This window comes from Taudactylus pleione, unplaced genomic scaffold (genome assembly GCF_031769625.1).
Source record: "Taudactylus pleione unplaced genomic scaffold, aTauple2 ptg000116l, whole genome shotgun sequence".
NCBI classification, from domain to species: Eukaryota; Metazoa; Chordata; class Amphibia; order Anura; family Myobatrachidae; genus Taudactylus; species Taudactylus pleione.
In genome coordinates this window covers 2269398-2291442 of record NW_028284518.1, presented here as the reverse complement: position 1 = coordinate 2291442, position 22045 = coordinate 2269398, and the positions used below count along the sequence as shown (strand labels likewise).

Genomic DNA, 22045 nt, shown 5'->3' with positions numbered 1-22045 from the left:
AAGGCTGAACATTAATCACGGCTATTCCATATCTTAGATAAATAACTCCTTTGTACCACTGATTACAGTGGCAATGAATGAAAGATATACTAAACGCTGGCTACGCAAGCTGTGTATCACTGCCCATACCGAGCAACTGGGCAAACACTGCAGTCTGTGTGGCCAGTGAGTTCCTGTGATGCACAATAACTATAAAACCAAAGCAATTACTGGATGAATATCAGACAGAGAACCAGGGCTGTATTAAGGTCTGTGGGGGCCCCTGGGCAACAAACTTGACCGGGGGCCCTATCAGTGATCCAAATTATATAATAATATATATATATATATACATACACATATATACACACACACACTAATATATATATATATATATACACACACACACACACACATTATATATATATATATATATACATACACACACACACAAATATGTATATATATGGTTTGTAAGGAGTGTATAGACCGGCGCACTGGTTAAAGTCTTTATAAATGTGTAGCACTGTTTGTGCTATAGGTGTGTTTCAAAACAAAGTACAGTCCATATAGTGCTGGCACATAAGACACTTTTAGTCCCTCTGGTGGAGGTGGCAGCAGTCTTCCCAGGTTCCTGAGCGGCGATCAGGATAGATAAGATCTGAAAGTGGAATAGGGAAAAAGCATGCGCCTAATAGTGTAGTATTTAAAAACAGTGATGTAAGTGCTCAAAATAAGATGTGCGTACCAAATAATAAATCTTTAAAGCTTATCTGTGATTTCTTTACTGGGGTTCCATATGGTGAGGTGTGTATGGTCCTCCAACAAATCAGGAAAACCTTAATAGGAAAGGCTCAACCAGAGCCAGATAGAACACAAATATAGTGTAGTATTTTCGTTTAGATATAGCACGTATAATTAAATATATATTGCGTACCAGAAAGATACTTGGGCATCTGCATATAATACTCTGATGTTCCTCTAGGATCCCATGGACAACCTCATGGTCTGCGCACTGGTGGATAGGGTTTAGCCTCAAATAAGCAAAAAATGACCCTTATCACAGGTGTGCTTTTCCACAGAAAGGGGGGTTTTAATCACATTTACAGGGATACAGAGTAGACAGGGGTTAACACAACATAAGTAATAAGAAAAAAATTGCTTATCTGCAATAAATTCAGCAGAGTGGAGAGATGCTGGATACACACACACACATATATATATATATATATATATATATATATATATATATATATATATACACACACACATATTTCATTTAATATTGTGCCTGCCCGACCCCGTAACCAGTAGCACCACCGCACATATGAGAAAAACATTATTTGACTCACCTTCCAGGCTCCACGCCGGGGCAATCACACAGCAGCAGACCCAGGGCAGTAGCTGCAGGTCCTGTATTTTCACATCCGCGATCTTCAGATGCAGCTGGCGTGGGACTGCGCAGCGCGACCTTTGACGTCACGCCTGCAGTGCCGCGCAGCCTGCCCGCTTTCCGAAGCAGCGCTGCACTCTGATCCAAAGTGGTCAGTGATCGCTGCCTGCCTGCAGTCACATGTGACTGCCGAGGAGGACCTGGGCGGAGACAGCTAAATGCTGTACTCCGCCGGTGTTAGGATTGGAAGGACAGTAGTGGCAGGGGACAGGGTGTGGGGGACCCCTATGTGTGGTGGACCCTGGACGACCGCCCCTGTCGCCCTGCCTTTAATCCGGCCCTGCAGAGAACAGTTATTAGCCAGGGTGTGACAGGACTAACAGGTCACAGTAATGCTTTCAGGGGACAGCCAAACCTCAATCAATTTGGCCACTTGGTTCTGGATCTGGGGCCTGTATGTGACTAGCTTCACATTATATAAAGGTTAGGGCGACTCGTCAATACTAAAGATATCAGATAAAAGATCTACAAAATGGGGTGCATCTCCAGTCACTAAGTGCTGCAATCAGCCTGTCTGGGCAGAAAATGGCAGGCAGCGCACAATGCCAAATATCGTAACTGTCAAAAGTTTATGGAAAATATTACCTCATTGTACTCATAACATTTGGACTATCCCTTAATTATTTCAACTTATTTTTTTCTTCATTAAATACTGTACATTTAATCCGAATTTGTTTTTAAACAACAGCAAATACCTCATGACAGTAATGAGACATCAGGGATAACTTTATTTAAAGTATGACAAGTTTACACTTTGTGTTTTTATTAATATTGATTCCTATGCGTATACAAGTACACCTACATTGTAATATACCCAGGGCCAGATTAACAATGGGGCGGATGGAGCTACAGCTCCAGGCCTCCACATAAAAATAGGCCCATTGTCATGACAACATGATGATGACTGGCCATCTGCTCTCCACACGCTCAGCTATAAATCATAAGTAGTAAAATTGTATTTCTATTTACCTCACAAAATGAAGCATTTTTTTATTTTACATATTTAGGGAGACATTGGGGCTGAGAGTATAAGGGTGTACACGCCCACATGGCACTGGCCACACCCACACAGCACTGGTCACGCCTCCTCTGATTCTCATAATAGGCCTTTGTTCATTTTCAGCTCCAGGCCCATGTGGCCCTCAATCCGGCTCTGAATATACCCCTGGACAGCACATAGGGCATCTCACAGAAAGTAGAGGCTAAGGCCCAGTTACTGCCGGAGGTATAAATGTAACAGTACAGTGTGACTAAAAAAGGACTCTTCACAGCAAAACTGAACACATCTAATATGTATAGTGTGCCCTGAAGTTCATTTCAATAGAATTTTTTTTTTTTGCATTTATTTGTAGAATCAGGCATAATGCTGTGGCCATATTGTATTCTATATAACTCATCCTGATCTGACAACTGGTGCCGATTAGGAGTTGGGAGCAAAAAATAAATAAATAAAGAGTAACTTTTCACCTGGACCATGTTGAAATAGTATAGACACACTTTATTTCATTTTTGTGTGCATACAGGGTAAATACTGGCTGCTTTTACATGTGAACCACAAAAGCTGGACAGCTTTATAATTACACTGCCATTTAGATTTGTGCTACGACACGCACCATACAAATCTAAAGCTTTCTGCACATTATGGGGTATATTTACTATAAGGGCAGATAAAAGTTAAGTAGAATCTGATTGGTTGCTATCGGCAACATCTCCCCTTCTCAAAACCTGCCCTTATAATTCAGGACTAGCTGGTCCCTTAATGCATGAACACAATACTGAAGAAAGAGGACAATGCCATATAGCAGTTTTATGCAAATGATAAGTAATGATAGATTTGTACCTTTGTAAACTAGAAGTTGGTAAACAACCTGCAAAGCACTTCTTATACCACAAGTCATAGGGAAGCTTATCCAATGCATTGCACGTCTTAAGGTGAGTCACAAGTCTGCTATCCTCTAAATTTAGGTAATGCTCAAACGCTTTCTGCTGCAAAACAGAGAAGACGGTGCTGTAAATAAAGGTTCATAGAAACGTATACCCCGACAAGGAATTCCCCTTTCCACCAATCCGGAACCTCAGATAACCTTGTCAAGGAAACAAAGATGGACATAGAAAATGTTATAGGAAGACTGATAAAACATATACACTGCATAACTAGCAATACAATATGGTTCTCTTTTTTATTTAAACCTGTACAATTAACAACAGGTTTTGCCCATTGTGGCCCCGCTCCATACAGGCTTCAGACAGAAATCCTGCTATCTATGCTAGAACTGATTTGTCATGCATATTGTAAGGTCATGTGTATTCTGGGAACAGCGCTCTTGTCACCTATTTTTCAATGTTTTTGTTTTTCTTATATTAACTATCCATTATGAATGAACCAATAGGCAAAAACTGCATGATTCTCAGATCCCAGCTCCATCCCACATGGCAGCAAATGGCGCTGCTAGATCAGAAATACGCCCCCTGGTGGCTATGTTACAGACATACGATTCTAGTTGTCATTTTTCTAAATACTTTTCTCTAACAGACAAGTCAAGATCCAATTCAATTTTATTCTTCCAAAAATTTAGCAGGTCTATACACCCATATTGCCCTGATGTTCTCATTGTGGTACACTAGTGTGTTATATTGGATACACATTATAGATCGATCATAGCACATTACAGTGTATTAGACAGGCAGGGAGCTGCACGAAAGTCTTAATTATGCGAATATGCACCAGAACACAGCGCCCATTACAACCCGCTATCAGGGCGGAATCACTGTAAAGTGGAGTGCAAATGAAAAAAAACACCATGTCGGGGAGGTCAGGATTTACTTTATCCGGAGATCCCCTTTAACATGGACACATTATTTCTCTGGACGAGCAAATGGCTTTATTTACAAAAAAAGGCAAATCCTAGGTGCCTGCAATCTTCCAAAGGTCGGTGACCATGTGTCCTGTAGAAAGAGGCGGTAAATGTACTTTCTGAAATGATTATTGTGCTTTTTTTTTTTTTTTTTTACATACTGTAAATATATGGAGTCAGGTAAAATGCATTTACAGTTTGTGTGCTCCACATTAATCACACACAGGCAGGTATGATACCTATATCTTACAGTAAGGGGGGTGGGGTATGCCAATTTATACACTTACCAGCTGTGGCTGAGAATCCCTAAACCTGGTTTCTAAATGATGAACAAAATTTTTGATAAGCCAATAACAATCCACATCATCCTCAACCATCTCCTCCATTGCGCTGGCTATGGCCAGGAATGATTCATCCTCCGGTTCCTGGAACAGAAGAAATGTTGTGTTAACAACCTCCGATAGCCCATGGATATCACACTTTTAGATACAGTAGTTAACTGAGACAGAGAAATGTATGAAGAAGAAAGCAATGTAGGGTCTTCCCGCACGTGGCTAAGCACAGAGTTGGCCTCCAGTGCCAGTGGCTAGGAAAATAAAAAGTTAACCCAAAGTGCACAACAAGTCCTAAATATCTAGTATGTGAAAATACTTTCCAAGGGCACTGTGTTACTGGGCTGGATGGTCTTAGCAGACATAGGCACCAACATTGTAACCTACTTCTTTTATGACAAGACCCAATGTTCCCCTTTGACTGTAACCAAGGTAGAATGGCTAATGGCTTAGAAAACTACATTCCTTTTCAAGACAAAACCATCATAGTTTTGTATTTTCCATAATACTTTGGTGGTCAGAGTATTGAGGCTCTGAGACATAAGGGACTTGGAGCCCTGGTTGCTGGAATACTCCACAGTTAGCTTAATGCTGGTATTTCACCAACTGTGCTGCACAAATGATTTCCCTTCTAGCATATTACAGCAAGAAAGAGCTGGGAGCCTTAATAACCAAAGTAAAATTCGCATTTGAAAGCTATTTAGTTAAAAACCAACGTGTCCATAACAGTTGACCATACCAGAGGATATATATGTCTTCTAGACAGTTTCACTGTTTCCAGGTGATACACGTGAAGGAACACCTCAGTCTTGGGAGTGGAGTCACTAATGAAGCGGATAACCTGCAGAGCATGGTGTACATCCTCATAATGCTCCCTCCTATATACCATCACCATAGAGTGAGTGTCCTGGTGAGGAGGCAGTATTCCTTTAAAAAGCCAAAAACAATACAAAATAACTATTCAAGCTATTAGCTTACATTAAAAGATTAAAGTGTAAATATTATTTATTCACCAATAAAAATATTATTTTGAATGCAGTACTGTAAGACGCACTGTTCATGGCAATTACAAACTGTTCAAAATAGTATCAGGTAGAAGTGAATCCTAGTGGACGTGCTAAATGACCACCCACATAATCAGTGCAGAAGCAGCTACTGTCACTTCAGTTGACCCCAAGGACCTAAGTTGAGTATCTATAAGTACCAAAGGAGCATGGAGTCCATCTAATAATACCATGTGGTAGCAGTAAACTACTCCTTTTAGTAAGGTTCTGTTACTTTGTCTCTTGTGATATGACCTCAGCATCAGTGTGTAGACATGCTTCTTCCATCCCATGGATAGTTTTATTCGAACTTTAGTGCTACTTTGAGCCTCATTTAGACTTAAGGAGGGGAATTCAATTGTTTATTTTTGGGCGTGCTAATTCACTGCCCTGTTTCTTCACCTTCATCGCGGCTAGCCAGCCTGCTGGTTAGGTACAATTCAAATCATTTTCATGTGGGCATGTAAAATGGGTGGGCGGCGATGGTACTTTCTACACGCCTTGTGATAAATGCGCCCCCAGACCCTGCTTCCCGATGTCATCCCGGGTAACCCAGGGCCCGATTCTCTATGACATACGGCAAGGGGTGACCGCCGCAGTAATTAGTGTGCAGTCCATACTATAAACAAACACACGGCAGCCCCCACTTTAGTCGTCCCTATGAAGTGCCCCCGATATGTATTGTCCCTTAGAGTGCCCCCAGAAGTGGTCCCCCATGCCCCTTACAAGTACACAAATACGTGCCTTCCCCGCTCCTGCACCCGCCGCCGTCTGCTCCTCTGTCCTCCCACGGCTCCCCTCGTGGACGCTTGGCTGCTACAATTGTTGTAGCAGCCAACATCCACGGGGGAAGCCGGGCTAGAGCTCACTCTCAAGCTCAGCCTTCCGGCTCCCGCCGCGGGTGGAGAGACGTGGGAGGACAGAGGTGGGGACAGCGGCAGTTGCAGGGGCTGGGATTAAGGTATTTTATTTGTTTTTGTTTGTGTATTTGTAAGGGCCATGGGGGACACTACTGGGGGTACTCTGGGCACTTTATAGGGAGGACCTAAACTGGGAGCACTGAATAGGGGGAAACACTATTGGGGGCACTCGGGCACTAATGGGGGCACTGCACAGGGAGGACCTAAACTGGGGGCACTATAATAGGCACTGAATAGGGGGAAACACTATTGGGGGCACTCGTGCACTAATGGGGGCACTGCACAGTGAGGGCCTTACCTGGGGGCACACTATAAGGGGCATTGAATAGGGGGACCACTACTGGGGCAGTGCATAGGGGGGACCACTACCTGGGGAAATGTATAAGGGGGCACTGCATAGGGGGAAGACTACTGGGGCAATCTATAAGGGGCACTGCATAGGGAGGACCTCTAAAGGTGGCATTCTATAAGGGACATTGCATAGGTGGGACCACTACTGGGGGCACTGTATAAGGTTGCATTGGATGAGGGGCACTGTATAAGGGGGTATTACATAAGGGGCACTACTGGGGGAACTGTATATGGGGCACTGCTTAAGGGGTACTGTATATGGAGGCACTGCATAGGGGGGACCACTACTGGGGGCACTGTCTAAGAGCCACTACTGAGGGCTCTGCATAAGAGAGACCACTACGGGGGCATTGCATAATGTGTACTACAACAGGGGGCATTGCATAAGGGGCATTAGTACTGGGGGGCATTAATGTGCATATGGAATGGAAAGGAATGTTCCCTAGAGTGGCGAGATATGGTGGTGTCATGTTGAGACGTCCCCATTTTTCAGTGGACATGCCCCTTGTGGCATGTGACCATGCCCACTTTTTTTGCGCACGTGCACATACTTAGAGGGGGGCTACTTAGTATAACTTGCCCTGGGCTCCAAATACCCTAGTTACGCTACTGCCACTGTACAGCCTGCTGCAGCCCGCCCCACTCTTGAACAGAAGGAAGAGGGCTCGGCCCCTGCTGCCGCCGACCCGGTTTCCATTAAGTAAATGTGGAAGCCGGGGGGGGGGTGGGAAGTGGGGGAAAAAAGGTGTGCAGATGGCAGAGACTGGATTGGGGGGACTGGCCTAAGTGTAGAGACTAACCGCCGGCCGGTCCCGCGCGTGACCATTGAGTTCCTACTGCAGTTTCCGGCAGTGCTATCGCTGCTATTGCAGTGGACACAGGGCCTGATTCAGCAAGGAACGCAGCGAAAATATGCTAATGAATTCATACTCAGAACGGGTGACCAGATTTAAATGAAGTGATCAGCCTTTAATCAGAGGAGTACATAATTGAAGGATATGTACCTGATCATCAATTGACTTATATAGGATTTCATCATTTGCAGTGTACTGGTATCGGCTACGGGATGTATACGGCATCCCAGCGTGCGGGATACCGACGGTCTAAATACCAGCACTGAAATCCCGACAGGTCAGGATCCTGGCACCAGTATCCTGACCGCTGGCATCCCGAAGCTAAGTATCGGGGTGTTAGGGGGAGGTTAGGTTAGGAGTTAGGCACTAGGGGAAGGGTTAGGGTTAGGCACCGGGGAGGGAGGGTTAGGGTAGGGGTTAGACTTACCTTGATTCCTTATGGGTGTCGGGATGCTGCTGTTGGTATTCTGACCAGCGGCATCCAGACAGCCAGGATTTCATACCCAACCCATTGGCTACATCCTGATCACCTTCCCACATGGCTTATTTTTTCCCTGTACTTTGTCCCTACAAAAAGTAATTTTATTGAAATATTTGATTAAATCAATGATATTCACCCTTAAAAATAGTATACTAGTTAATTATTAATAAAATTCTAATATTAAAATACTTTTTATTCAAAACTCACCCTCTAGGGGTGGTGAGAACTAACAGGTGATAAAGTGAAAAACAGCTCAACCAATATTTTTTATCACGCCTAATTTACAACAATTGAATAGCCCTGGCCATGTTTTTGCTATCTCTCTGATGGGTTTGTTTTGATTTTTCAGCCTAATGATGGCTTGCTTCACTGATAGTGACAGCTCTTTGGATCTCATATTGAGAGTCGACAGCAACTGATTCCAAATGCAAATGTCACACCTAGGGCGGAATTCAATTCTTTCCAGCCCCTATCGCGCCCGACGGAGCTATTCAATTCTTACTCCTGTCGGGCACGATGAGCTGCCAGCGCTACATTTCAGCTCGCAGCCTCTGGGGGATGAGAGCTGAAATGTGCGAAAAGTGACATGTTTGGGCGCCCAAACATCACTTTTTGCGATCGCGCGCAGCACTTTGGCCAGGTTTAGCTACTTTACGCACCTAAACCTGACCTCTATGGGCGCGATCAGCGGGAAAATTTTGGACAATTGTATAGCGGCCCGCGAACTCCTGTCACTTTAGACGGGAGATGCGGGCCGCGAATACAATTGAATTCCGCCCTTAGAATCAACTCCAGACCTTTTACCTGCTTAATTGATAATGATATAATGAGGGAATAGCCCACACCTGTCCATTAAATAGCTTTTGAGCTGATAGTCCCATTACTTTTGCCCCTTAAAAAGAGGAAGGCACATATAGAAACCGTTGTAATTCCTACACCGTTCACCTGATTTGGATGTAATTAGCCTCAAATTAAATCTGAAAGTCTGCAGTTAAAGCACACCTTGTTTGTTTCATTTCGAAGCCATTGTGGTGGTGAATAGAGGCCAAATTTTGAAAATTCTGTCAATGTCCCAATATTTATGCACCTGACTGTGTATGTGTATGGATAGATATATATATATATATTATATATATATATATATATATATATACACACACACACACACTGTCAGGCCTCATAAAATGTTTATTCGGACCACATGTTTGACATGCCTGCACTAGACGATATTTTACACAATTCGCCTGATTTCAACGCATCGGAACGTCAAATGGTGTAAAATATGTCCCAATCGTGAGTGTCCACTCAACATCACGATCCGATGCTCGTACATCGCGCATATTCAGATCTTGCCTACTGCAGGCAAAATTTGCCAATCTCATACACGATTTTGTGCAGATTGATCTTTAGTCAGATTGGACACTTTTTAGCAGCATATCGTGTCCTGTAGAGCCTGGGAGCTGCCGGGGAGAGTTCAAGGGAAATTGCTCACAATATCGCATCATGAGAACATTGTCTAGTATATACGCACTTTCAGGAGTAAATCAAAATTGGGGGGAATTAAATTAGCAGCTTTAACCCAGCTAAATGCAACAACGTGGCCGGACGCACATTTTTTGCTATTCAATTAGCCACGCAAATTAAGACGCGTTAACTCTCCATGAGATTAACCCCCCACCACCACCTAAAGGCACTTAGAAGTTTTTAATTAGCTTACTTTGGCAAATAATGACACTTCATTTTTGGGGTAATATTCTGCAAAATGCAGACTATGGGCTAAATGATTTAAGATATATGGGGGTGCTGTATAGAAGAGACAGGTGTTTTTAGGCTTGCAGGTGGGAGTTGCAGGTGTTTTTTAACACTTTTTAAAAGTGGCAAAAATGTCACAATATTTACCTCCAAATTTATCTAGAGCATTTATTTTCTGAAAAAAACACTTGCTTTCTATTATATTTTCACCGTTATTAAAATAATACTAAAATCAGCCATTTGACACCTTTTAAGAGCCCCAAATACTTTGCTTTTGGTCACTAATAGACTTTTATATTGTTATCCAATAAAACTTTGCACTTTTTGGGGGTATAGGCTGATTTCCCCATTTTTTCAGACACATAAGGTTAACATCATAGAAAATGACAGCGCAAACTCTGGAATAAGCCTTGAGTGCACATAGACGTGGCAAGTGAAATTACCGCACCATAAGCCTGTTAAGCCAAGCCGCGATACATAAAGATGTTACTATACTAACTGAATCTGCTCCAAAGGGTGTAAATTTGCATTTGTCATAACATGATGATCCTTTCTGCGCATCAGACACCTTCTTATTAACCAGAAGCTATTTTGATGCATGGTCTGAGAATTCAGTGACGGTATACAGCTGTACCTACACAGGGTTCACCCTTCTGCGTTATAGCGCATATTTTATGCACTACAGGCAGCGAGGGACTCAGTTTATTAGCGGGTCACTCAGGACATGCTGTGACTACGTATACGATCTGCGTGCACCGCAGCAAATATCAATCCTACAGTGTCTCCCCATCCAATCGCCACCTGAGACCTTCCTCCCTGCCCACCAGTGACCAGCTGAATGCTTTGCAATTTGAATCCAGCTCTCCAGGCTTTGCATACTCCTCCCTGGGCTCCGAATCCAGCTACCCCTCTCACAAGGCTCTGCACTCCATCTCCTCGGGCTTTGCACACCTTCCCCACCACCCCCCCTGTGACTCTCCCGGCTGTAGCAGCAACGTTGTTGACCCCATCATAACGGTTGTGCCGGGCCCCTCCAGCAGCCTGGGGTGGTTCACAAATGCCATTGTGCACTCCATCCCCGACTCCTTCAGCCAAGGGGCTCTCAACATGCAGGAGGCCGGGGAAGAGGACACTGCCTGGGCTAGAAAGGAGCTGGCGTTCTAAACGCGGGTGTTGAGGGACAAGCTGGGGCTGCAGTTCATCGAGCTAATGAGGCTGAAGTTAGCTTCTTATTCGGCCAGCTTCTTATTCACTTCTTATTCGAGCTCCAACTTCTTATTCATTTTCCAGCTTCTTATTCAGAACATGTTATATTAAAATATTTTTATCAAATAGAATCAATAAGCTTACATTGAATAAACAAAATATGGTATCTATTACACAAATGTAAATTGTATTTTGCTTGGCCCACAAAGCTTTTGGGCATGAAATTGGGAACAGGGACCAGATTTTCTATATTTGAATAAGTAGCTGTAGTTGTGCAAGGGTTAACTAGTCTTGGGCAACAAATTTGACACTTGGAATCCACAGAGGGGGGTCACTTACATATGACCCACTTGCAATTGGCCTTGTCCAACAAGGATTTGGGCATGAAATAGGGCATTAAAGTGGGCACAGGCACCAATTAATACATTTGGATAAGTAGCTGTAGTTGTGCAAGGATTAAAGAGCCTTGGGCAACAAATTTGACACTTGGAATCCACAGAGGGGGGTCACTTACATATGCCCAACAAGCTTTTGAGCATGAAATTGGGTGGTAAAGTGGGCATAGTGACCTGATTTTCTATATTTGAATAAGTAGCTGTAGTTGTACAAGGGTTAACTATAGCGTTCCCGCTAGGCTGTTTTAGCGGGGCGCGGCGCCCAGCCCTCCTTCTGGAGGGCAAAAAGCACCCTGCCCTCCAGGTGGAGGGCAAAAAGCGCACTGCCCTCACAGCCTGCGGGTGCCATTCTCACCCGCGGGACGCAGTGTCCCGCGGGTGGAGAAACATGCGGTGACCCGGTCACCGCCGGAGAATAGACGCCGGGCGCATGCGCTTGGGGGCTGCCCAGCATGCCCGTAAGCGCCGGGCACGCCCCCAAGTATGACGAAAAGGGGACGCGTCTTATAGACACGCCCCCTTTTCATGACTACGCCCCCTTTTCGGGCGCGAAGGCGCGCGCACAAGGTTGCCCTCTCTAGCTCCAGCGCCCTGCCTGCCACCGGAGCTAGAGTGAACACTAAACTAGCCTTGGGCAACTAATTTGACACTTGGAATCCACAGAGGGGGGTCACTTACATATGACCCACTTGCAATTGGCCTTGCCCAACAAGCTTTTGGGCATGAAATAGGGCATTAAAGTGGGCACAGGCATCAATTAATACATTTGGATAAGTAGCTGTAGTTGTGCAAGGGTTAACTAGCCTTGGGCAACAAATTTCACACTTGGAATCCACAGAGGGGGGGTCACTTACATATGACCCACTTGCAATTGGCCTTGCCCAACAAGCTTTTGGGTATGAAATTGGGTGGTAAAGTGGGCACAATCACCAATTTATATATTTGAATAAGTGTTATGGTTGTGCAAAGGCTAAATAGCCTTGGGCAACGAATTTGAAATTTGGAAAATACACAGGCGAGTTACTTACATGTGAATCACCTGCAATTGGCATTGCCCAACAAGGTTTTGGGCATGAAATAGGGTATTAAAGCCTGCCCCTGCCTCATTGCCCCAGTACAGCCCCAGCTGCAATCTACCTTTACTCCCTCCTTACCTCAACTGTCTACTACCCTAATGCACCTCTATCCCAACTGCTGCCTGCCCCCAGCACTGTCCAAACTACTGCCTGTCCCCAGCACTGCCATTACCTCTCCAAACCCCATTTCTACCCCTAGCACTGCCTGGCCTTACCCCCTTCTAACCCCTCCCTGCCCCATCTGCTCTCTGTCTCAACCAGCAGCTCTACCCCAACTACTGCTTATCTTTAGCACTGCCCAAGTTGCAAACTGCCCCCACCCCCAGCACTGTATCACTGCTGCCTGCCCTTACCACTTCTCTGCCCCCAGCACTGCACCTGTTGGCTATGTGAGATCAAGCCAAAGTATTTAAAATAATTATCAGTACTGAAATATGAGTGTGACTTCACACAGTACAGTATGTGTAGGGCATGTGGGGTGGTCTGATGGTATATAGGGAGCTCAAAATCATAAATTGTGATGGGACCCAAAAACAGTGGAATAGGACCCCAATTTTTTAAAGTGAGGGGTCCCTTTTACCCGATATTTTTTTGCTCAGCGCGATCACTGATACATATTTAACTAAATAGGGCTACAGTTACCATGGTCTCAGAACAGAACAATTTTACAGTTAAGATTCAGAATATAATATGATATAACAATGTATAAAAATTGTGCAGATTTAAATTTATTTTTGTTTCTCGATTATGCATTGGATGTCTATTCTCATACTTTAACCGTAAAACAAAGAAAAAAAATCATTTATCTGGCAATACATAATGTTATAACAAGAGGCCTAGTAGTATATTGTACCTAAGAGAACTTTCCACACAAGCATTCGGTACATGGATGGGAGAGGAAATCTTTGACTGAAGGTACAAAGCTTCTCGATATCTGTAGGCAAAAGGATAGATGATAAAATGTGTCTGGTTCCACGCTACAAACATATACACACGAGAGATATATAGATATAGATACACACACACACACACATACATACATATATATCTCTATATATCAATTACTGAATGAAGTGTTTTGTGCTTCTCGGTCTCATCCTGAAAGCTATGTGCAATGATCAGGAACCAACTAAAATGGCTCCAAGTTTGAGGCAAGGATACTTAGAAACAAAACATGGGGGGGGGGGGGGTCAAAGATAGTGGGAACATGGGTAAAACACTGTAACTACCCACTTACACTGCATATGAAAGAGATGCAACAGCTGCATTTATAACACAATCACACTGTGAGCCTCTGTGAGAGTTCTGTTAGCTGTGTGGTTTTTTAGAAGCTGGCTATTGAATGCAAGTCACATGCATTGGGTGCCGGACTGTAGATAGACAGTAATTAGTTAGACAATGTCTAGATCGACCCCAGTTGTTAGACAGTCAATAGATCGACAGGTACAAAAGGTCGACACACTAAAGGTCGACATGTAAGAGGGTCGACAGGTACAAATGGTCGACACAAACATGATCAACTTTTTTTTTTTTTTTTTTTTTTTAGGTTTAGGGTTAGGCACTTAAGATGAGCCAGTGTCCAACGTCATTCCCTACCATCCAACGTCATTCCCTACCATCCAAGTGGGCATGGATGGGGAATAAATCCATGTGGTGAGCGAAGCGTGCCACCGCGCCCGCAGCGTGGCGAGCGGAGCGAGCCCGCAAGGGGCCGAATGGTATTTACGCAAAAAAACATTAAAAAAATATGTGTCGATCTTTTGACCATGTCGACAATTTGTACCTGTCGACCATTTGTACCTGTCGATCTATTGACTGTCTAACAACTGGGGTAGATCTAGACATAGACAAAAATTAGTTAGACAATCTCTTATACCACACCCCATGCATTGAGGTGGCCTCCACAGACCTCCCAGGACACAAGTACAAACACTTGTAAACCACTACATGTGAAACGCTTTCATATTTGACATGTGGTGTCACCAGCGTTGAACTTTTGGTGCTCAGTTGGCAGTGGGTCTATTAGGTATAAAGTGCACATTTCTCTGGTGTCTCACAAGCCTGCAAATGTTGGGATCCGGAAAGAATCTAAGTGTATCTTGCTAGCCCATCACAGGAATCTCTACCTAATGACCACAGGATAAGCCAAAAACCACAAGATGCCTCAATGCCATTGTGCTCATTACCTACTGGATTACTGATAAACACACAGGCTGCAAGTTTGGTGTGATTGTGCTCATACACAATGTGATGGTAAATTAGGTCATTTTAGACCTCATAACTATGAATGGTTGTATATATGGCCAACAAAGACTGCCCATTCTGATCAACATCTTATGTGATGCCATGAGGTGCTGGTCCTGTCAGACAAAAACCACATTAGACTGTATACGTGATCAACATCCTACAACACCAATGACATAGATCCAGTTGTCAGGGACTCACCAGTGTATGGCCATCTTAAGCTGTACACAGTTTATACTTATAGTGGTATTCCTGTTTTGTCTTTTGTTTCTACTGTCTACTGTTTGCCTCAGGACAGCGGAAGGTGCGGGGGGGAACACAACAGCATTTAATAACAAAGACATAACTATCACATATTTGGAAACAGATATATTTTTCCTAATTGTGATTAGTGGTGCTAGCCTGCTTAATACAATGAATACAATTATTTTCAACATTGGCCGCGATTCAATTCAAAACGGTGATGAATAGCCCCCGAAAAGAGCACTCAGAGCTATTTAATTCTGCGCAATGTTAAGTTCGAGAATGCTGGTTCTCGCGACTTAACCTGGTTGTTTAGTTGCGAGAACCGGAATTCTCCAACTAAAGTGCCGACCCCGAGGCTGTTAGCAGCGCACTAAGCTGGCAAACAGCCTCGCGGCAGGCACTTTAGTTGGACCAAACATTGCGCTGAATTGAATAGCTGTATCGCGGAGCTATTTATCATCGCTTGAATCGCGACCATTATTTTCTATATATTTATATTTCTATATTGCATTCAATGTTACCATTTTAGAATCTTCCCTGTATGTTCCCCTAGAGCATTTTACAGGCATAATCACTCATCGTCTGTCACTATTAGAAAGTAATAATATCCCCCCACTGAGCTCTCTTTACCTAAACGGTCATCTTTTAGCAAGATCTCCAGGGATTTCTTCTCCTCCACTCCACGGAACCCAACTTTTTCATAGTACACAGAACGGAAGTTCCTCTGAGAATCTTCCGTCATGTTTCACGCTGCTAAAATAAAAAACAATTTTAAGCTGATTTACATTGTCCAATACGTTATATCCCTGTAATGCATGATATGCAAAGAAGACAGAGCCGGCCCTAGCCATTTTGGTGCCCTAGGCAAAGTTTTGTCTGGTGCCCCCTAGTGAGTATATCTCGACACATATATATATATATATATATATACATACATACACACACACACACACACATATATATATATATATTTATATATATGGATTTCATTACAACAGAAATGAAATAAAAATAAGGAAAAAAAATCCACTGACCCCAAATCTTGATACAATACTGCGGCTACCACTGGGCTGGGGAAGGTGCCTGTAGTCAATATCACTGGAGCGGAGTGTGATTGCAATCTACCTCCAGCTCTTCATAGGAGGCTGCTGCTGCAGCAGGGATAGAAGGCCGGGACAGCGCAGCGCGGGCGCAACGTCATTCGTAATGACATGACATCGTCCTTCTTTACAGTAGCACATGCGCAGTGCGCAGCGTTCGTCTCCAGCTCAGGGATGGGGTCCAGCTCCATTGTCTATTTGCGTCGCAGCCTCTCGTCCTTAATAATTAAGTTCAGCAGCCACGGCCCCTTGGGGCCCGGGACGGGGGTACCCCCCTGTCGCCGGGCCTGGACGGGGGCAGCCGCAGTGACAGAGCCTTGGCATGCCCCTAAGGCATTCCAGTCGCGGAGTCACCCCTAGGCATTTGCTTATAATGCCTATGCCTAGGGCCGGCTCTGAAAGAAGAGATCCCATAGCCCAAACTGAATGCCATGGCGTCCTCAGGGGTGCCACAGATTGTCCAGTTGGGACACTATATTTGTAGGCTGGGCCGTACTCTGCATTGTTAGCCTTAGATAGGCAGTGTGCAGCCATTACACAGGCTCACTGCTTGTGTGTGGCCATGCACACTTTTCTGATTTTAATAAATTGTGATCAGTATCTCAATAAGAAACTTATGGGGGAGTATTCAATTAAGTGCAAAGTTCTGTGTGTGCACACAGCAGGTTATTACAGCAGGAAACCCTAGTAAGTGTTTACTTACACCTCTATGGGGTGCAAGCAAAAAGGAGCAAGGATTTTCTTCAGGATGACCCACGTTATATCAGTGCATGAGGTTCCAAAGAAACCTTGATGCTAATTTATTCTCCACCATGGCCTGAGCTGCCATGAAGAGAGCCTAAGGGATATATTTACTAAAGTGAGAGTTTTTAGAAGTGGAGATATTGCCCATAGCAACCAATCAAATTTTACTTATTTATCTAGCACCTTCTAGAATATAAAAGCTAGAATCTATTTATTTATTTATATTATTTTGCCTTCTTATGAAAATATCTGGCTGTAAGATATGTCTTATTTAATTTTTACATATTATCATTGGCACTGGTTATTTGCTTGAGTCGCCGAATATCAAGGTCCTACTTCATCTGTGCCGCTGTTTTCTATTTAGTACGGATTATCGCTGCCTAGTAATAAGCTCTATGTGTATACATATCTTAGACTTAGCAAAAATGGCGGCCTCCATGATATACACTAAAATGGCCGCCGTCCTAGATAAGGATTACATTAGAGGAGATTGTCACTAGAGGCAAAAGTGATGCCTCGTGTTAATGAAATGTATTGTGGCGAGTGCCGTACTGAAGGTCTGTGAAGTGCAAGATTGCACTATGTTTAACATATCCACGCGGGGACTTGGAACTCCCGCGCATGCGCGAACAGCGCGTGCAGCCGCTAACGCTCACCTGGTTCCTATATTTATACCCATATCTATGGCATTCATTATTGGTGTCATACTGGACTATCTCCACTGCTTATTTCACTCCTGAAGAAGTCTCCAGAGACCCAGAGGGACGAAACGCGTTGAGACGCAGAATTAACATTCCTGGTACACCTCCATTACTTTGGGACAGATAAGCTTACTGATTCCTTTTATATTGTACGAGTCTTTTTTTGTATGTTATTAAAGTGTATATGTTTAAAACGTATTACACTATTGGAGGTTTTTTTTCTGTTTCTCTCTGACATACACGTCATGGTTTTATGAATTGGAACAGAATGGAAATTCGCAGAAAAAGATTTCTTTTGTGCTGATCCATAGAAAGAATATAGCTGGTACGAGGCCTTTTTATCTAAATGGGTACTGGTGCTTTTTGAACACAGTTACTAAGAGCACGTGTGGAGTGCTCTCTACACTGTCATCTGGTCACATCAATCACCTCTCTATTGCATGAGAACACTGCTACATATATATGCACTATTATTGTATTTATCAGGTTACACTATGTTCTTTATTTTCTAATTTATTTTGAGTTAAATTCAACGTGGGACGTTTGTCGTGGAGATCACCCTGGAACTGCAAAGAATGTATGGACATTTGCTATGAATTCGATACACTGAAGGCGCCGTTTCTTCACCTCTATAAACAATTTTCTATATATGGTTTCTCTGAATAGATCATATCCAGTAAGGATTGGCAGCCACCTTACGAGGGAGTGTGTTTTGTTTTTTTGGGTTACTTGCTTGTTTGCTTTTACGTCATCTGACCTTCTAGCTTTAGTGCGCCACTTACACCACTTTCATATATATATATATATATATATATATATATATATATATATATATATATATATATAAAGTTCTGATTTGCCAAGTGCTAAAACATTATTACTGCAGAGCGATTATCCTCACTTTTATAATAAGTAAACTGTGACATTTATCTAAATTTTTCTCTGCAATTGTGACCAGTGGTGTAGAAGGTTCCGGAGTGCCCTGTGCACCCCCGCCACTAAGTGCATGTCATCATGCGGAGGGGGCAGGCCCACCAGTACAGGGAAGTGCAGTACTGCCCAGAGTGTCCTGAGGACGCTCCTAGCAGCTATGCAGATGGCAGGGTGCATTCCCAGAGCGCTATACTGGCTACAGTACTCCAGGCACCCTGCTATCCAGAAGTAAGGGTCGTGGGGCTGCAACAGTGCCACCCACAGAGCCCTGCACTCTGGGCCTGATTCAGAGCCGCTCGCTCTGACAGAGCGCTCGCTCTGAATCAGGGCCGGCTTTTTTTTAGGGGGATCGGCCTACAGCTATTGCGAGCGGCCATGATGATGGTCGCAATGGTCAAGACAATCGCGACAATCAGGCTTGCGACGAGACCCTTGTGGTAGGGACTCGTGGCCGCAAGCCCCAGAGAGATTTCGGCTCTAACAGAGCCGGAATCTCTCCACTGACATCACTCATGATGTCAGTGGGGCCGCCCCCAAATGGCAGTCGTTCTCATGGGAACACCTCCGTTTGGGCAGCTACCCCCCCCGGCCCGCCCACCAAAGGGGGTGAGCTGTCACTCATCATCGACAGCTCGCTAGCCGGGTCTCGCGCAAGCGCACGTCGGAGCCGGCTCCGTCGTGCGCATGCGCTGTGGGCCACCATCGACCCGGTTGCGAGCGCTCAGCGCTTGCGACCGGGTCTGAATCAGGCCCTCTGTGCGGCAGCACTGCTAGCATACCCCTAGTAATGGCCCTGGATATAAATTATATCAATACTTGTTACCATTATAGTAGACCACACTCCCTCCAATGGACTAGCCACTCCCTTTGTGGGCCTCTATTATTGCGTTCCCCCCATGGGCCCTTCGGGTGTGGATTAACAGACAGTAAAAAGGTTGACAGTGGCTAGATAGACACCAGATGTTAGAAAGTCAATAGGTCGACTGGGACAAAGGGTCAGCAGGGACAAAAGGTCGACACACTAAAGTCGACATGTAAGAAGGTCGACAGGAACAAATGGTAGACAGGGTCAGTAGGTCGATGTGAAAATGATTGTTATAATTTTTTTAGCCCTAATCTTTCCCCTAACCCACCCTCCTGGTGCCTAACCCTAACCGTCGGGGTAGGTGCCTGACCCTAAACATCCCTTCTAGTGCCTAACCCTAACACTCCCTCCTGGTGCCTAACCGTCAGGGTAAGTGCCTAACCCTAACAAAAAAAATAATAATCATATGTCAACCATTTTTGTTTCAACCTTTTGACCTCGTCGACCACTTCTGACCTTTTGTCCCAGTCGACCTATTGACTGTCTAACATCTGGGGGAATATTTACTAAAGTGAGAGTTTTTAGAAGTGGAGATGTTGCCCATAGCAACCAATCAGCTTCTACTTAACATTTACCTAGCACCTTCTAGAACAGGGGTTCTCAAACTCGGTCCTCAGGACCCCACACAGTGCACATTTTCCAGGTCACCCAACAGGTGCATTCATTACTCACTGACACATTTTAAAAGATCCACAGGTGGAGCTAACTATTTCACTTGTGATTCTATGAGGAGGTCTGGAAAACATGCACTGTTTGGGGTCCTGAGGACAGAGTTTGAGAACCTGTGTTCTAGAAGATAATAGCTAGAATCCGATTGGTTGCTATGGGCAACATCTCCACTTCTAAAAACTCTCACTTTAGTAAATATACTCCCTTGTGTTTATCTAGACATTGTGGACCTTTTTTCGGTCTATCTATACTCCGGAACCTGGGCCCTCCATGCTCCAGTCCAACACTTACATACTGCTATCATATGACTTTTGGCACTTCAGTGTATGTATTCTACAGCATTAGGATAAACTAAAATAGAGAGTAAGAGATGGGCTGCTTCCCCCCCCCCCCCCCCCCTCATATTTGCTCACTAATAAAACAATTGTGGTTAGAAGTATTTGACTGACTTAACCCATCTGAGCCAATAGACTTTCTTCACCATTCACCCCTCCCCCAATAAAAATATGTGTCAGATCATATTCCCGGAGTTACTAGAACAGCATTAGCACCCTAATCCTCTTCCAACCCAAGATTAGTCCAAATCACCCAGGATAGTTATGGAACTAAGAGAACTGGAACAGCATCCTTCCTTCTAATTAAATGGCATAAGCGGAACATTTATAACAACATAAAATAGACAACTTGATAACCTAAAGCTAACTACACACGGTCAGATTTTTGATTGGGATGAGGAACGGGACAATTTTTTGGAAAATTGAAAGCCCCAATATCTATGCAATTTTCCTTAGAAGCTACCACCGATTCTGCATATGACCACCCACAAGGATGATGACATAGTGACAGGAGAACATAGAAAACATGGGCAGATTATTGAGGATGCACACACACTGCTCCATAATGGGAATTTGAGGGCGGAATTTTCGTTCTTGACCAACAGATCAGATAATGAAAGGAATACGTCTGTGGACGTTCTTCTACTGTTTTATAGGTGAAACACTGAAATGATTGTTCGTACACACTATACAATAAATCAGGCCAATAGCCCGATTATTTGCAAATTGCCCCAATAATTGTATAGTGTGTAGCTAGCTTAAATAGGTTTCTTAATAAAGAATACAACCAAGACCCCTGTCCAGAAAGTGTTGTTACATAACCTGGTCTCTGACCCTGTCCTCCCCTCCAAGGTATCTTTTCCTGTAATACAGAATATTTTTTTATATTTCAATGTGAATTAAGAAAAAACGATGCAGCAAAACATCCTAGCTGCATTAGCTGTGATGGCTTAATACATTGTTGCTCATTATGTCCAAATGCACAGTAAGTACCATGCAGCAATGAATGTATCAGGTGGACGGACTGTTACAGATATATGGGAGATGCTAAACCTAAAGATCAAACAATCTCCCTGAACGCAGAGCAGGACGGAATAGGCGAGAGAGGGGCGATGACAGCGAGACATGAGACGCCAGTAGAACATACTGTACCTAGGGGGAGCAGCGGAGCACACGCAGCACTATCCCCGCTGTATAGGTCTGATCCGTGCTAGTGTCCAATCTGCTATTCTCACCAGCAGCGGCTTCACACTGATGTTTACTTCCTGGTTATGACATCACAGGAATACATTACGGCAACTGCGAAGGGTCAAAATTCATGACATACTAATTGGGATGATGTCTCAGGGTAAGTCATAGACTGTAGTGTACAGTATACTTAAGAACTGTTGCTTCATGGTTTGCAGATGTTATTGTTTGCCAGAGGCAGTGCCAGTCTTTGAAGATTTGTTCCTGGAAAATAATAGTCCCAGAAGATATCTTAGTTGAGTGATAGTTTAAACTAGGGATGT

At 44.0% G+C, this 22045-nt stretch overlaps 1 protein-coding gene across 3 annotated transcripts in view; it reads right to left on the bottom strand.

Annotated features, from left to right (window-relative positions):
• Positions 1 to 21808, bottom strand: part of TBC1D7 (TBC1 domain family member 7) — a 28586-nt gene extending 6778 nt beyond the window's left edge. Inside the window, exons 1-6 of one of the 3 annotated variants that reach the window (XM_088471762.1) lie at positions 21687 to 21808; positions 15818 to 15940; positions 13551 to 13631; positions 5359 to 5546; positions 4575 to 4712; positions 3273 to 3415 (exon numbers count right to left, since the gene is read on the bottom strand). In XM_088471762.1, coding sequence (XP_088327888.1) covers positions 3273 to 3415; positions 4575 to 4712; positions 5359 to 5546; positions 13551 to 13631; positions 15818 to 15929 — 662 coding nt within the window. In that variant the 5' untranslated portion in view covers positions 15930 to 15940; positions 21687 to 21808. Of the gene's footprint in view, positions 1 to 3272; positions 3419 to 4574; positions 4713 to 5358; positions 5547 to 13550; positions 13632 to 15817; positions 15941 to 21686 lie in introns of all 3 variants that reach the window. The other 2 variants (XM_088471760.1, XM_088471759.1) reach the window with 2 other exon arrangements.
• Between the last annotated feature and the right edge of the window lie 237 nt (positions 21809 to 22045).